Below are 16617 nucleotides of genomic sequence, written 5' to 3'. Positions count from 1 at the left end.
CTTGGAAAAAATGTTTGCAGAAGTGTCTTTTTTAGTGTTTGGGAAATAGGTTGAAAGATACTAGCAGACTGAAGTTTTGAGCCAGACTATGAAGTGTGCCTGAATTCCTCAATTGTTAAAAGTTTGCTTGTCTGGGTTCGAATCCTCTTCCAGCATACTGTTTTAATCAGCCAGGAAATTTCTTTAAAGTTTACATGCCATTGCAGAGATATTTGCCAATAGGTTTTGGTCTTTTACTTCCATAAATATATTTTTATTTGAAGTGAATTAGTGTGTAAAGTAAAAGGATCAGCCAAACATCTCTCTCTTCTTGTCATTGTGAACTCTGCAGCTTTTCATGCACTTAAAGACTTCTGTCACGAAATAACATAGCACTTTAATGTTAAATCATTATAGGTACATTATGCAATAGTTTCAAGGGTATGTTACATATTAAAACTCTTAACTGTCTTGAGCATATGAGTGAACTCATTTGTGACTGTTCACAGATTTCAGTTTGTTTGTGTGTTCATGATACAATAGTATCCTAATGTGTACTTCTGTATTACCCCACAGTTATGACTTGCAGATACCCATACAATCAAGGATTGTACTATAGTTGAGAACTTAATTGATTTAAATTAGAAAATACCACATTGTTTTCCAATGTAAATAGAAGTCTTTTAATAAGATCTGAAAGTACATACAGTAGCTCATTCCCTTGTATGCAAGCTCTATATGCCTGTGCAATTCATTTGAAATTCTCCTTAAAGTAAATAACAGTTGCTAATATTATAGGTACCATATGCACGATCTGAACTCCATCTGACTGAAGTACTTGAAACAATATGTAACAAAATGGATGATTATGTTAGAGCCACCTACAAATCATCTGGAGAATTGACTGTACTTAAACTTATAACAAATGATGGCAAACTGAACGAAGACATGGGCAAAGTTGATGTTATTCAAGATTCTGATTTAAACAGAAGCCTTAAATTTTATGTAAGTATCTCTGTGGTTTCTCATTTCTCTTAAATCTGGTATGTCTTTGCATGAAATGTGGCTTGAGTCTACATTGTTCTAAATAATAAAGTTGATGTAGGAAGGGGTAAGTTAGAATTGTAAGATTCTTATACTTTCTGATTTACTGAACACCCACTGAACTGTCATGTAAAGTAATTATTGTCTGTACAACATGTCTTAATATGCAGATAAGATGTAAATTTATGTGATATAGGAACACGTTTTTTAAGACTTTACATGATGACGTTGGAGTACCAAGGCTTTACTTCTGGTTTGACTATTCTTTTGGTATACATAAATGTCTAGTTGTTATAATGATCAAATTATCTTCCAGGTTGCGCAAAATAGTAAACAAACTAGACAATCTCAGTGTTTGTATTATTATTATTATTATTATTATTATTATATTTGAGCTTATGTGTTGGATATAAGCTACTGAAAGGAAAATATAAAACTGGTCTTTTACAACTATAACAAAAGTCAGCAGAACTGCAGCTCCCATTTTCAGCTAGATGGAGCAACAGCAAACATCACTAGTGCAACCTTGTCATGTGTTCATGAGAAATATGGTATAATCTCCTGGTTTCTAAGTTCAATTGATTTTTTTCCCTATCATTTTTAACCAGGGTAAACTCTGTTCTGCTCAGATCCCCCCCTTCCATCTTTTTCATAAGCAAGAGGAGCAACAGATATTGGAAATGCTATTGCTGCCAGCCTCAGGCAGAGCTGCCATACAGAATACACAGTTAGACATAGAACACTATTATGAAAAGGAAAGTTGCTAATCACCATATAGTGACACACACACACACACACACACACACACGACAAAGGCCTTGTTGGCCAAAAGCTTGTATTGCGACAGTCTTTTTGTTGTGCCTATCAGCGACTCAGCATCTCCGCTATATCGTGAGCAGCAATTTCCCTTTTCGTAATATTGTTACATTCCATCCTGGATTTTCCACAGTTAAGATATATCACACACAGTGCAGCATTGATGTCAGTGGTGACCATTTCCGGCATATTCTCCAAAAAGCAACTCTCCTGCTATTAAATTGGATACCTTATTCCATGTGGTACTTTAAAACTGGCCTGGAAATATCTATATTAGGCCACACTTTCTGGTCCAATTTTAGTTTGACTACATTCCACAAGGACTTCAGGGTTTTGTATTGGAAACTATATGGCAGCTATATATCTTATAAGTGGAAGTGAGGTCTACATGTTTCATAGTGTCATTTGTGCATAGGTTAAAGAAGGGAAACATTATCTGGGACACAGATTATCAGAATACTGTGGCCTCCAATCAGTTGTTAATAGTATCCTTTCCTGCAGCCAAGATGCTAATAATTTCTTACATCACCTCTTCAAACATCCCCCATGTCCATGGATTATTACCTTCCACAGTGCTGTCCTGTATGAAACAGAATCTCTCCTTCTAAATGCTTCTGGACAACTGAGAAGCTAAGTCTAAAAACAAATCCATGAAACGGCCATGAGTGCCAGTGTGGCACCCACCATCCTTTGCTAACTTGTTTACTGGTCGTCTAAAGGGATCCTTCTTAGCCACTCAACACCTAAAACCCCAGGTCTGGTTTACATTCATTGATAGTCTCACATGAACTGAACCTGTGGCAAGGTCAGTTTGTTCTTTTCCGCAGGACCTCAACATCTACTCCTACATCAGATTTACCTGTTCCTTCTCAACTCAGTGAACTAACGCTATTTATATCCGAAATATTAACTACCTAAGGACCTCAATTTTGATAGATGTCACACATTCCAAATTAAAAAGTCCTTTCTCCAAGAGCCATAACACATATTGGTGATGCCAAATTATATACCACCTGTTCTATAATTACTGTGTAGCATTTTATGTGGGAATGACAATTAACCACCATGAATGACCACCAGAAAATTGTGGATAACAACAAGCTTGACCACTCAGTTATTAAATACATTGTACACACAACATTAATGATTTTAATAGCTACTTCAGTACCTATGATATTGGATCATCCTACAGCACTTGTTTGTCTGAACTATGTAAGTAGAATCTGCTGTCTCATATTTCCGTCAACCTTGCAATCTCTCTAGCCTAAAACCCACTGTTCCCCCTTTCACTACCGTACTCTTATAGTCATATATCCTCTCCTTATTTTCTACACCACTCCTCTGTTGTCCAGTCTAGTACTTACGATCGCTGTCTACATAAATATTACTAAATTTTATTAGATTTTCATATGTCCTCTTAGTGTGTATAAAACCAGTTTATTATCTGTTTTTATCACTAGAATAAGACACACATTCTCTTCTGTTATTTGTCTCTCATAAACCAAATCTTTCAGCAGTCCTTCTTTTTGGACCCTTTTATAATGCAGTATTGAACACTCCCATTAAGGTTGTTTTGTGTTTTTAGACACAATAGCTTTCTTAAAAATTTGTTTGGAGATAATATTTTGGACAAAAATCCAGAGCTCATGGCATGAAAAAATAACAAAAGACGTAACAAATGGTCTGAATTGTCAAGAAATGATAAGCACAATACAAAATAGGGAAGGGTGCTAGTGTGGTTGCGTTATAATGTATCAGCCTGAAAACAAATACTTCAACAAATTCTGTATAATGTGGCTAGTTAGTTGAGAAATCAGAGAGCAAGTTTTTGTTACAGCACTCACTAAATTTCACAGAGCACAATATCCCATACTTTGGTGTGCATTTGTGATACAGTGTGAATCTTCTTGCAGGAAATGGCATTCCAGTAGACATTACTGCTGCTGACATTCATTATACAAGTGGAAAGAACTGCCAAGGAATCAGTTTCTGGACAAATCATCCATTATTTATGTCCTTTCTCCCAAGAGTAATAGTTTACGTTATTAGCAGTGGAACATCTCTACTGTGTCACATACATTATGACAAACAATAATTAGATGACTGGAGGTTTGATTCATGCCATAAGAAATATTTCCTTATTTCAGTGAATGTGGTACAAATAACTATAGTCTGAGATACACTTATTAATATATCATCTAGTTTAACTCAATAAGCCATACATCAATTGTATTATGTTGCAATACTCTAGTATTCTTATGTCTGCCTGGAGAGTTATACCAGCAAGTCTCTGATATTTGGTTTTGTTTGCTTGATTTTAGTGTGAAGGCATCGTGGAGGAAAATGAAGAAGCTATTGTGCGCCTGTTCAGTCAAAAGGAAGATGATATAGACATAAAGTTGTGTACTGAATCTGCGAAACTTTGTTCAATAACTTTAGAAAAGGAACAAGAATTATCTGAAAATGATGAATTATGACGTGTGCCCTTAATGGGTTGACGTCCCTGTTTCTAAAGAAGAGAACTGGGAAAAGACTTGACATTTAGGCTCCTTTTGAGTTTTTATGAAGAACTATTCCATGTACAGTAATTATTTATGTAACTGACTGGTTGTTGTAGATATTGAGATAATACAGTAATTCTGGTTTTTGTTTTTGCTTGTCTTTTATTTTAATATGGATTTCGCTACACAACACATACTTTGTTTATATTATTAACTGTTGCTCACAGCGGACCTTTTTAATGAATTACTTTTTTGTTCTAGACTATTGAAGGCTAATTTTAGAAAATGAGTCTACTTTATGCAAATAACCAAAATTAATTACAAAATAATTATAATTACTAAATGAATTTCAGAATAAATAGTAGAAAAACTCGTTAACTATACTACAGCAGCGGGGAAGCAATATGGGTAAAGAAGAAGCAAAACTGTGTTTTGTACAAGGTAGATCTAATTTACAGAAATACTGATATGGAAATGATCGTATGGCGTCAGTGGCCGGGAGTGCCCAGGGGGAAGTTCAGCCACCAAGTGCAAGTCTTATTGAGTGCGATGTCACATTGGGCAACTTGTGCATTGACAATGGGGATGAGATGATGATGACAGCAAAACACCCAGCCCCTGAGGGGAGAAAATCTCCCACCCCAGCTGGGAATCGAACCCCGGCCCCCGTGCATGGCATTTCAACGCACTGGCCATTCAGCTATTGGGGTGGGCTACAATAACAGTTACTCAAGTAGACTGATTGTTATAATGTATCCATATTTGTACTGTTGTCTTTAAATGATTACAGTCCTGTTACTGCTGACATAAAATTGCTGCAGCATCCTCTGAGAAGTGTATAGGAGTAAAAGTTATGAGAAGGTGTCGGTCTTCATTATGGCATGAGTTTTATAACGTGAAGAACTGAAATATCGTACCACAAAACAACATCAAGTACATGTAATATATATTGTAAATGAAAATAACAATTGTGTGTCACCATCAAGAGAATGTACAGTTATGTGAAATTCTTGCGATGTGCACTATTTGTTAGATTGTTATCAGGAAGTTAAAGAAATTGCACAGAAGTGATGAGGGTATTATCGGGTAGCTGCTGATAATTCTGGGCTGGTGTAAATGAAAAATTTACTCACTCTGCACACTTTCATCACAGGCCTGAGGTCGATACAAAGTCTGCATTATATAATCTTTGGATGAAGTGTGATTAAAAGTAAATGTGTGAACCCAATGTTTCATAAACAAAATTTTAAGTGCACATTATGATGAAATTAATTACAAACCAACAGCCCAACATGTGAATGCAGAATTCTATTGAGACTTTCTATGGGCCCAGACACAGTGTTTGGTGCCATTTTAAAATGGGCGTGCAAATGCTGGAAAGTTTGGAGAACTTCCTGGTTATGGCACCCAAGCATGGTGACACTTTGGTAAGACTCTGGACTCACATTCAGGAGAATGGTGATTCAAAACTCTGTCTGGCCAGCCACTTTTAGGTTTTTCATGATATTCCTAAATCACTAAGGTACATGCTGGAGTGGTTCCATTGAAAGGACATGGCTAATTTCCTTCCCATCCTGTGTCTTTGACGCATCTCTAATCACCTCTCATTGTTGATGGGCCATTAAACTAATCTTCTTTCCAATTATGGTAGAATGTATAGCTGCCAGTCATCCAAGATGATGGCATTCTCAAACAAGTAGTTCACTGTGTGAAGAAGGTAGGCCCGAACATCAGCTGTCCAGAAAGGGGCATTTCCGTAGCTATTTCTTGATACACCACAGGCTCATAACAGTTAATAAAAGATTACGTGCCTAAGTATGAAAAGAGAGAAAACTGATAGAAAATCCAAAGAGATTCTGTTCGTATATGAAGTATACCAGTACCCAGACACAATCAATACCTTCCCTGCACAATACCAATTGTAATGTTACCAATGACAGTGCCACTAAAACAGAGCTGCTAATTTGGTTTTCTGAAATTCCTTCACCAAAGATGATGATGTAAATATTCCAGAATTTGAATCTAGAACAAATGCCAATGTGAGTAACTTAGGAGTAGATACTTCTGGTGTAGCGAAAGAACTTGTCTCTCAGTATAGGCAAGTCTACTAGTCCAGATTGTATTCAATTCCTTTCAGAGTATGCTGATGAAATTGCTCCATTTTTAGCAATCGTATAAAACCACTTGCTTGATGACAGATCTGCACCTAAGGACTGGAATGTTGCACAAGTCACCCCAATACACAAGAAAGGAAATAAAAGTAATGCACTGAATTACAGACTTGAATCATTGATATCAATTTGCTGTATGATTTTGGAACATACACTGTGTTTGAATATTAAGATATCTCAGAGAAAATGGTCTATTGACAAATAACCAGCATAGGTTCAGAAAATATAGTTCTTGTGAAACAACTAGCTCTTTATTCACAAGGAGTAATGAGCACTAATAACAGGATATCTAAGTTGAATCCATATTTCTAGATTTCCAGAATGCTTTTGACACCATTCCACATAAGCGGCTTACAATTAAATTGCACGCCCATAGAGTACAGGGTCAGCAGTGAGAATGGATCTCTCATTACCTCTCAGAAACAGCACAAGTCATAGTAATTGATGAGAAATAGAGTGAAACAGAAGTGATATCTGGAATTCCCCAAGGAAGTGTTTCTACTTTATAAGAATAATTTGGAAGACAATCTGAGCAGCGCTCTCGGGTTGTTTGCAGTCGATGCTGCTGTTTACTGTCTACGATTATCATCAGCTGATCAAAATGAACTGAAAAATGATTTAGACAGACCAAATATCTGTATGGTATGAAAAGGTGTTCTTCACATGAGTACTAAAGAAAAAAAATTCTATTATATTTTGGTTACATGATAAGTCTCACAGAGTTGAAGATTATACTGGATGGTTATAATTAAACTTTCCCTATTTAACAAGTTATAACAAGGAAACTAATTACCATACAAGTACCAAACTTGGTAGCATTAATGTCCAGAGTATTGGGTGCATGATTTTCATCCGTCACAGCACCACCGTCCAGTTCCAACTATGGCCACCAGGAGCCATAATCAGTGATTCAGTCTCAGACACCTGACCAGCTGCAGTGCATTTGTTAATATGTCAACACGAGCTTGGATAAAAGGAGCAGGGAATTATAAGTGAAGCTCTATTATCAAAACAACAATAATGCTGCAGTTCCACTTCAAGAATATTGCCGGCTGAAAGGATTAGGGAAGGGACACCTTTCTCCACGTGCTGTGCAGAGCATGATGAATTTCGAATCGACTGGATAACTGAGCATCGCTCCAGGAAGATGACGATGACCGATTGCACCACAGGTGGTTGATGAAACCGCTGTTGCTATGGCAGATAATGCTGCAAACAAATCCCGATTGTCAGGCAGTGTGCATGCTGTCACGACAGTTCAACATCCCGAAAGATGCTTCAAGCCATTCTCAAATGATATCCATACAAGATCCATATCATACAGCAGCTTGCACCACAGGACACACGACGTGTTGATTTCACTCTCCACTTTCTTGCAAGGATTGAAATTGACGACGGCTGGCCCTGGACCATCCTTTGGACAGACGAAGCTCATTTTTCTCTGACGGATGAGGTGAACACACAGAATTGCTGAATGTGGGGATCTTCACCTCCAGTTACTGTGCATGAAGTTCCTCTGTATGGTGAATGTGTCACCTTATGGTGTGGCTTCATGGATACATTCATCACTGGCCCATCCTTTTTGAACAGGTTGGCACTCAAGGACCAAAGATGAGCAGTGTGACACGCCAGTGTTACTGCGATATGCTTCACTAGCGTGTCATACCCAGCGTACAGGAGAGAGACGCATTAAACTCAACAGTTTTCATGCAAGATGGGTCCCCACCGCACATCTTTTGTGAAGTTCACCTGATTCTCCGAAATGCATTTGTAAATGATCGAATTATCCGCCGATCCTTTCCAACTACTTGGCCAGCACAATCACATGATCTCACTCCCTGTGATTTCTGGTTGTGGGGCTACCTAAAGGGTAGGGTTTACCAGAGGAACATTCACAAATGTGCTGATCTGAAGAACAGCATATCAATAGATCGCCAGCATACCTACAGACATACTTCATTCTGCCATGCAGAATACGATCCTGCACTTTCAGGCTCTTTTGGATACTGATTGGTGCCATATTGAGCCCCTTTTGTAGCAGTAATGGTACTAGTATGTAATTGTATGATGTACTATAGCAGCACATTAAAAGTGTTTCAGCTGAACCACTGGTAGTTAGGGATGACAATACGAATGACTTACATTGGGACCATAACACAGAAAATTTTGTGGAGAAGGTGAACTGAAGACTGCGTTTTACTGCCAGAGCACTTACAAGATGCAACATATCTACTAAAGGGTGTGCCTGCACTATGCCTGTCTGTCATCATCTGGGGTACTGTTGTGTGGTATTGTATCCCTACCACTTGGAACTAATGGAGGACATAAAAAAAGGTCTGTAGAAGGGCAGCTTATTTTGTGGTATTGTGAAATAGGGAAGTGTGTACCAGATATGATTTGTGAGTCTGTGTGATCATTGTGAGCAAGGCATTTTTCTTTGTGACAAGATCTTTCCACAAAATCACCACCTTTCTCCTCCTAACGCCAAAATATTTTGTTGACTCTTACCTACAGAGCAAGAAATGACCATCGTGGTAAAATAAGAAAGATTAGAGTTCACACGGAAAGAGTTAGGTGTTCATTTTTACCACACTCAACTAAAGAGCAGAACAGGTGAGATAGTATGAAAGTGGTTCTGTGAACCCACTGCAAAACATGTAAGTATAAATTGCAGAGTAGTCATGTAGGAGTACAGGAACAGCATGTCATAATCCCCCATTCCCTGTGAGCCAAAACAATGTTGCCCTTTACAGGGGGCACTGGAGAATAACAAAAATGAAATATCTTGGCCAATATTATGTGGATGTTGAATGAATGAATTGTTCATATGTGCAACGGGTGCCAAAGCAGCAGGCAGCTCCCCTGCAGGCATTTTCTCCATCACCTGCCCCCAAACAGATATTGTCAGCACCTTCTTTTAAATCCAATGTGGCTACTGGTGGTGGATGCTTCCTTGAAATACACATAGAATAAGAAACATGTGGTCGACCATTACAGAGTCTCCTTCGTGTGGCCACTAAAAAAAAAAATTAAAGGGCTGCCCCACACTATCTTCCTAAGTACCTACCAAACCCACTCAGAAGTTAGTCCAGCCAAGCTACTTCACATCCAGTAGACAAAGACTCACCTGCATCTGTTTCACATCACTCTGGAAGTAAAGCCAGCATCACAAAAGACCCAGTATAGCCCAGCCATTCCAGGACAGGCTCAAATGATCACCTGACAGCTGGAATAGATGCCAGCACAATTCTTGTGCCATGATGGCACTGTTTGTTCATTGTCGTATTGAAGGTACAGAGCTCTCAGAGCACCAATGCCCGCTGCAGGCACGATATAATGACAACCTCTAGCACAGCACCACATGCGGACCCTGCCTCCTTCAACAGAGCCGTTTGTTCATCGTTATACTGAAGGTACAGAATTCTCCCAGCATCAATGCTAGCTGCCAGTAATGACATAGTGACAACCACTAGCCTGAACCACAATGTCAGGTACAGACCCTGTCTCCTCTGACAGGGCAGATGTTGAAACCATCCCTGCACTTGATCCTGTCACCACTAATGCATTTGCCATTGTCTCACCAACCAACCAGATGACAACCACCGCACCTGCAGCCCTTATGACCCACACTACTCCTGCTCCTACTACTACTACTACTACTACTACTACTACTACTACTGCCACCACTACTACTACTGCCATCAGTATGTCTACAGTTGCCCCACCAACAATCTGTGCTGCCACTGGCACTCCTAAAGTTCCACAAATAACCTTATAGGTCGGGCAACCACAGCTAAAAAACCTTGTATATAATGTTAAGGGCAATTAAAAAATTTAAAACCAAAGATACTAAAATGGTCTACATTAAACTGAGTGAAATGTCCAAATCTGCAATAGCTTTGTATTGTTTTCACTGTCTGACAACTGGTTTCATACTCTGGAGGTGTGTCTTCTGGTCATATAAAGCTAATACTTCATGTGCCACAGCTTCCAAGGCCAAAATGTGCATGTTTTTGAGCATGCTTGTACCTTGGAAGATGTGGCACATGAAGTACTAGTTTTATATGACCTGAAGACATATCTCCAGGGTATGAAAATGGTTGTCACACAGTGAGAACACAAATAACAATTGCAGATTTGGACTTTCACTCCGTTTAATGTACACTATTTAACCATCTCCGATTTTAAACTATTTGATTGTCCTTAACATTATGTACTTTTAAAGTTGCCTCAATTGTGGCTGCCACTGCAGCCACTGTCACATATGCTGCTGGTACTAGATGATGTTTTGGGTCTGGTGGCACAGAGATACTCAGCAACACGTAGTTCTCTTCCTCACACTGCAGTCTTGACCTCACTGGATCATCTGTGCATACCAAATGAAAAGATGCAGATACTGTCAACTGACAGCTCCTAAGAGGTAGCTCCATCATTTGTCAGCACCACTGCTAGGTGCGTACTTCCACCCCTATGTACATGTGCCAGAAATCTGGCAGATCATTACCCAACTAGATGAAGAACTCAATGACAACAGCATGCAAGAAGGCTACATCCAGACATTACAACCCACACAGCATAGACATTTACATACGTGGGCCATTTAGAAACCTCAGTGCCGCAAACAACTGCTACAACAGTGCAGCCAATACAGCAGCGTTCAGGGGTCTCAACGGAGCCATTATCATCCAGTCACTGCCACCCCTCCCTTTGAGGGGGGGGGGGCGGGGGGGTGAGACAGCGTAAGATTGCTCTGCTACCATGATTGGATTTTCACAGCCACTCCATAGATAGAACTGACCAGCATCAACCATGGCTCTAGTATGTAAGCACCAGCATACCTTAGGGAAGATTTCTCTAGTATGTAAGCACCAGCATACCTTAGGGAAGATTTAAAAAGACTGAAACACTTGCAGATGGCCTTGTTGGCAATCTCTTCACATTGCATTAACATCTTTAATATATCTGGCCGTCTTACACTTATCCAAACACTGCCATTCCTTCTGGTTACAAATCTGGAGTGCACCTGTGTTCTGTTCACCATGTTGACAGGAGTTAAATTCCCATACAGATCTAACGGCTCTATAACTATTGGACAGACATATGAGCTATTCTTCTGGCTAATCCCAAAGTAATATAATTGACTATTTCAGGTCACATTCTGCAATTCCATGTTGTACAAAATAATTGTTGTAATAAAAATCTATACAACAGACCAATAAGATGAAGTCTACAAAATTGTTAAAGCTTTCTTGGCCACTTGTTGACAAACTGCCTATTGGCTTCTGTCTCGGGTTCTTCGGCCAACGTTCATCTAATGATTTTTCTGACGTTTCGCCAGCACGAGTGGCTGGCATTGTCAAAGCTTCACCCTCCATTGCCGGTGGTGAACTGGAGCCGAGCTCGTGGGCACAGACTATATGTACCTGGCGCGCCAACGTCCGAGGGCTTCTCCGCTGTCATTTCCGGTGCGGTTCTCCTCTTGCTACCTGCGACGGTCGTTAGCTGCAGTACGGGAAGCCAGGATCCGTTGACCTTAAGGCTTTCCTCTTTCTTGTTCAAACTGTTCGCGTGTTTTTGTATTTCTACAGCTTCTCTGAACAAGCGCGTGTGATAGTGCTTCTCTACAGCCAGAACTTCCGTGTCGGCGAATTTTATTACGTGGTTGGTCTCATTGAGTGCGTGCTCTGCCACGGCCGATTTCTCCACCTGCCCCAACCGACAATGTCGCTTATGCTCGTTGATCCTGGTGTTGATGGATTGTCCAGTCATTCCGACAAACTTTTCCGCATGTGCATGGTATACGGTATACTCCCAACATTGCAAGTGGGTCTCTTTTCTCCTTCGCCGATCTAAGACACTTTGATCTTCCTTGTCGGTTTGAAAATCGTCTTTACGCCATGTTTGCGCAATATACGGCCGATTCTGTCCGTCACTCTGGGAATGTATAGCAGAAAGGCCATACCCGACACTTCTTTTTCTGGTTCCTTACTTCGTCGAGTGTTTGGCTCTGTTACACTTCTAATATAATTTTTGGAGTACCCATTGCTCCTCAGGACAGTTTCCAGGTGTTGCATTTCTCGTTTGAGGTGTTGCGGCTCACATATTTGTCCTGCTCTCGTTACAAGCGTACGAATCATGCCTCTTTTCTGGCTCGGGTGGTGGTTTGACAGTTTGTGCAGGTATCGGTCCGTGTGTGTCGGTTTTCGATACACGCTGTGTCCCAGGTTTTCGCCGTCCCTTGTGACCAGCACATCTAGAAATGGCAGTTTCTTGTCCTTTTCTACTTCCATGGTAAATGTTATGTTGGCATGGAGGCTGTTCAAGTGTCTTAGGAAGTCACCGAGCTGTTCTTCACCATGGCTCCACACCACGAAAGTATCATCGACATACCTGTACCACACCTTAGGTTTGCAAGTCGCCGAGTCCAGTGCCTGTGCTTCGCATTGTTCCATGAAGAAGTTGGCCACCACTGAACTGAGAGGACTACCCATATTGCGCATATATTGCGCAAACATGGCGTAAAGACAATTTTCAAACCGGCAAGGAAGATCAAAGAGTGTCTTAGATCGGCGAAGGAGAAAAGAGACCCACTTGCAATGTTGGGAATATACCGTATACCATGCACATGCGAAAAAGTTTATGTCAGAATGACTGGATGATCCATCAACACCAGGATCAATGAGCATAAGCGACATTGTCGGTTGGGGCAGGTGGAGAAATCGGCCGTGGCAGAGCACGCACTCAATGAGACCAACCACGTAATAAAATTCGCCGACACGGAAGTTCTGGCTGTAGAGAAGCACTATCACACGCACTTGTTCAGAGAAGCTGTAGAAATACAAAAACACGCGAACAGTTTCAACAAGAAAGAGGAAAGCCTTAAGGTCAACGGATCCTGGCTTCCCGTACTGCAGCGAACGACCGTCGCAGGTAGCAAGAGGAGAACCGCACCGGAAATGACCGTGGAGAAGCCCTCGGACGTTGGCGCGCCAGGTACATATAGTCTGCGCCCGCGAGCTCAGCTCCAGTTCACAACCGGCAATGGAGGGTGAAGCTTTGACAATGCCAGCCACTCGTGCTGGCGAAACATCAGAAAAATCATTAGATGAACGTCGGCCGAAGAACCCGAGACAGAAGCCAATAGGCAGTTTGTCAACATGAAGTCTTCTCGGGTTATCATCCAAGTTGAGGCGTTGTTATGCGGCAACATTTTGACAAGTTTCCTACTTGTCATCTGCAGGGAAAATGTCAGGTTCACATCCACTTCATATCTTTATAGATGCTAGACTACAGGCTCATCTGCAATGGTTGGGCCCATTGCATGCTCCAGAAGGGGTGTTGCAGAGATGTTAAGGGTACCCACAGTGTATTGAAGGGTCCTGGTGTTGCTCGTCTATTCCATACGCTGCTTTGCCGCTTTCACATCAGAGCGCTCTCGACATATTCTTGCTAGTGCTACATCCCATGCAGAGCTCAGTTGGACATCACTATCCCAGTTGACAAGATCATCATGAACATATAGGCAGCATCACAACCCTCTAACACACTGGGAGTTCTATAATTTTTTTAGTTTGTTTACTTTTTTCAACTGATATGAAATGCTACATGACATTTATCATAATTAATTTTTAAGTATGTTTAAGTTTTATGATTAATGTACAAAATAGTTACTTCTTCATAATATGAAAGAAAATTCAAGGTGGTGTTATAATTATTAATCAAATAGATTATGACAGTTATTTTTTAAGTTTCACTCTGAGCAGACAACATTGCTAGTTCAATACAGTAACACTCAACAGTAGTTCTGTTCTTGGTGAGCAGAAGTCAATTGATTGCAACTAATATTGAAGTTTCATTGTTGATTATACACAGTGGACTGTCAAGTTACTAACAAAATAACCAGTTGAATTTGACCAGTCATATGTTCTGATCCACTAAGGTCGGTCAAAAATGGATGGACTGATGTCATTCATAGCATTTAATATCAATCTACCACCACTTTTGGTATATATAATTTTTGATAAATCAGCTTCTTATTAATTTAGTGCCACATTACCAGACACATAAGTGGAAATTCCCAACACTTTCTCATTTACATACTCAGCAAGGTCTATGGCCTGACAGTCCCTTGTACATCAAGCAAATGAATGACTTTTCCCAAATGTATACTGTCATTTACTTTACTGTCATTTATTGTTGAAAGCACACAGATCACAGTGAACTTCACATGCTTTATACCCTTAGCTTTCAGAAATCATCTTATTGACCATAACAGAAGTCCTCAGCTGTAAACAGTGCTAAGGAGCGTTCACCGAGAAACTGAGTTACTGCATGTAAAACATTTAATGGTACGTGCTTTATTCATATTGGTTCGGTGATCCATGACAAATGAGAAATGGCAACTCTGCCACAATGTGTGCATATAAACAGTGGTAAGCACCAAAAACATGATTGGTGGTGGTGGTGACAGTAACGTGCAGTTTTCATGCCAGGAAAATGCTTTTCAGGGATAATTTCAACAAATCTGGCAATGATAACAACTATGAGTCCGATAAAGATACTAAATATGGCCCTGAACGCAGATGTGCTTGCCAATCATGGAAATGTGAATAATTTTTTAAGCAGTTTAACAATGTTGTGTTCCTTACCATTGTTTACACGACAGTGTGATGACAGAAATGTTAAGGGACATTCTTAATATACAGGGTGTCCCAGCTATCTTGTCCACCCAAAATATCTCTGGAACAATAACAGCTATTGGAAAACGACTTTTACCGGTATCAATGTAGGGCTGGGGCCCATGAATGTACATATTTGGAAACATTCTAAAACGAAAGCATGTGTGTTTTTTAACGCAAACTTGTTTTTTTTAAATGGACCTCCTATATTTTTCTTCAGCAATCCATAGCATGACAAAGCAAATACACAATGGTGTTGATTGCATCGCAATATTCCCATTACATCCAGAGATATTAAGACGCGAAGTTGACGCTTTAAACACCCGACATGCGCTGCTAGCGCACATCCTGAGGCTCAGGCGTGAACCCCATGCTGCCCGTAATCGCAATGTGATCGACATGCATAATCACACTTCCATACTTATCAAGAGGTCCGAAACGAATAATACGGTCTGCTGCCATCCTGCATTAACATCGTACATTCCAGCAGGTATGGGGTTCACGCCTGAGCCTCAGGACGTGCGCTAGCAGCGCATGTCGGGTGTTTCAAGCGTCAATTTCGCATCTCAATATCTCGGGATGTAATGAGAATATTGCGATGCAATCAACGCCATTATGTATGTGCTTCGTCATGCTATGGATTGCTGAAGAAAAAATATAGGAGGTCCATTTAAAAAAACATAAGTTTGTGTTAAAAAACACACATGCTTTCGTTTTAGAATGTTTCCAAATATGTACATTCATGGGGCCCACCCCTACATTGATACCGGTGAAAGTCGTTTTCCAATAGCTGTTATTGTTCCATAGATATTTTGGGTGGACAAGATAGCTGGGACACCCTGTAGATTACTTTTTGAGGTGGTTGTTACACTTCATTATTTCAGAATGTGGTAATGCAAATATTAGTATTATAACCTGAAAAATTTGGACCTTGCAAATTTGTATTTTTGAGAGGTTTCACAATAATGTTTTTTTAACTCACCCAGCGTAAACAGTGGCTAGTCAGTGGTATATCATGTCAAATACACCCAGTTTGCAATTAAACAGTATTAAGTACCCAATGATGTATTTTTAAGAACATTTTGTATAGAATTTATGAAAGTTATTAGTGTAGAAATATTTGAGCACAACAACTTTTTTGAATAAAAAAATCACAGTGGATGTACTTGAAATTTCTATTTGTGAGACTTAATAATAACTTTACCATGTAATTTCTCAAAATAACCAAGTTATCCCTTAACATTGTTTACAGCCAAGGTCTTCAATTCACAAATGAGTTTCCTTTTCCCCCAGGCATTTTAAGTTGCTGTCGTGCAAAAAGAAAAACAAAAATAGTGTTGTGTGTCCTACTTATTTTTAACAAGTACCTCATTTTCATTCATTAAACAGCAACCGATAAACAGACCTTTTCAGTTACTCTTACATTAA

At 39.9% G+C, this 16617-nt stretch overlaps 1 protein-coding gene across 3 annotated transcripts in view; it reads left to right on the top strand.

Annotated features, from left to right (window-relative positions):
* Nucleotides 1-4490, top strand: part of LOC124723111 (protein seele) — a 93853-nt gene extending 89363 nt beyond the window's left edge. For all 3 annotated transcript variants that reach the window (XM_047248293.1, XM_047248292.1, XM_047248294.1), the window contains exons 4-5: nt 778-984; nt 4161-4490. In XM_047248293.1, coding sequence (XP_047104249.1) covers nt 778-984; nt 4161-4316 — 363 coding nt within the window. In that variant the 3' untranslated portion in view covers nt 4317-4490. The remainder of the gene's footprint in view (nt 1-777; nt 985-4160) is intronic.
* Nucleotides 4491-16617: the final 12127 nt, after the last annotated feature.

This window comes from Schistocerca piceifrons, chromosome X (assembly GCF_021461385.2).
Source record: "Schistocerca piceifrons isolate TAMUIC-IGC-003096 chromosome X, iqSchPice1.1, whole genome shotgun sequence".
Lineage (NCBI taxonomy): Eukaryota > Metazoa > Arthropoda > Insecta > Orthoptera > Acrididae > Schistocerca > Schistocerca piceifrons.
This window is presented reverse-complemented; position numbering and strand designations above follow the sequence as displayed.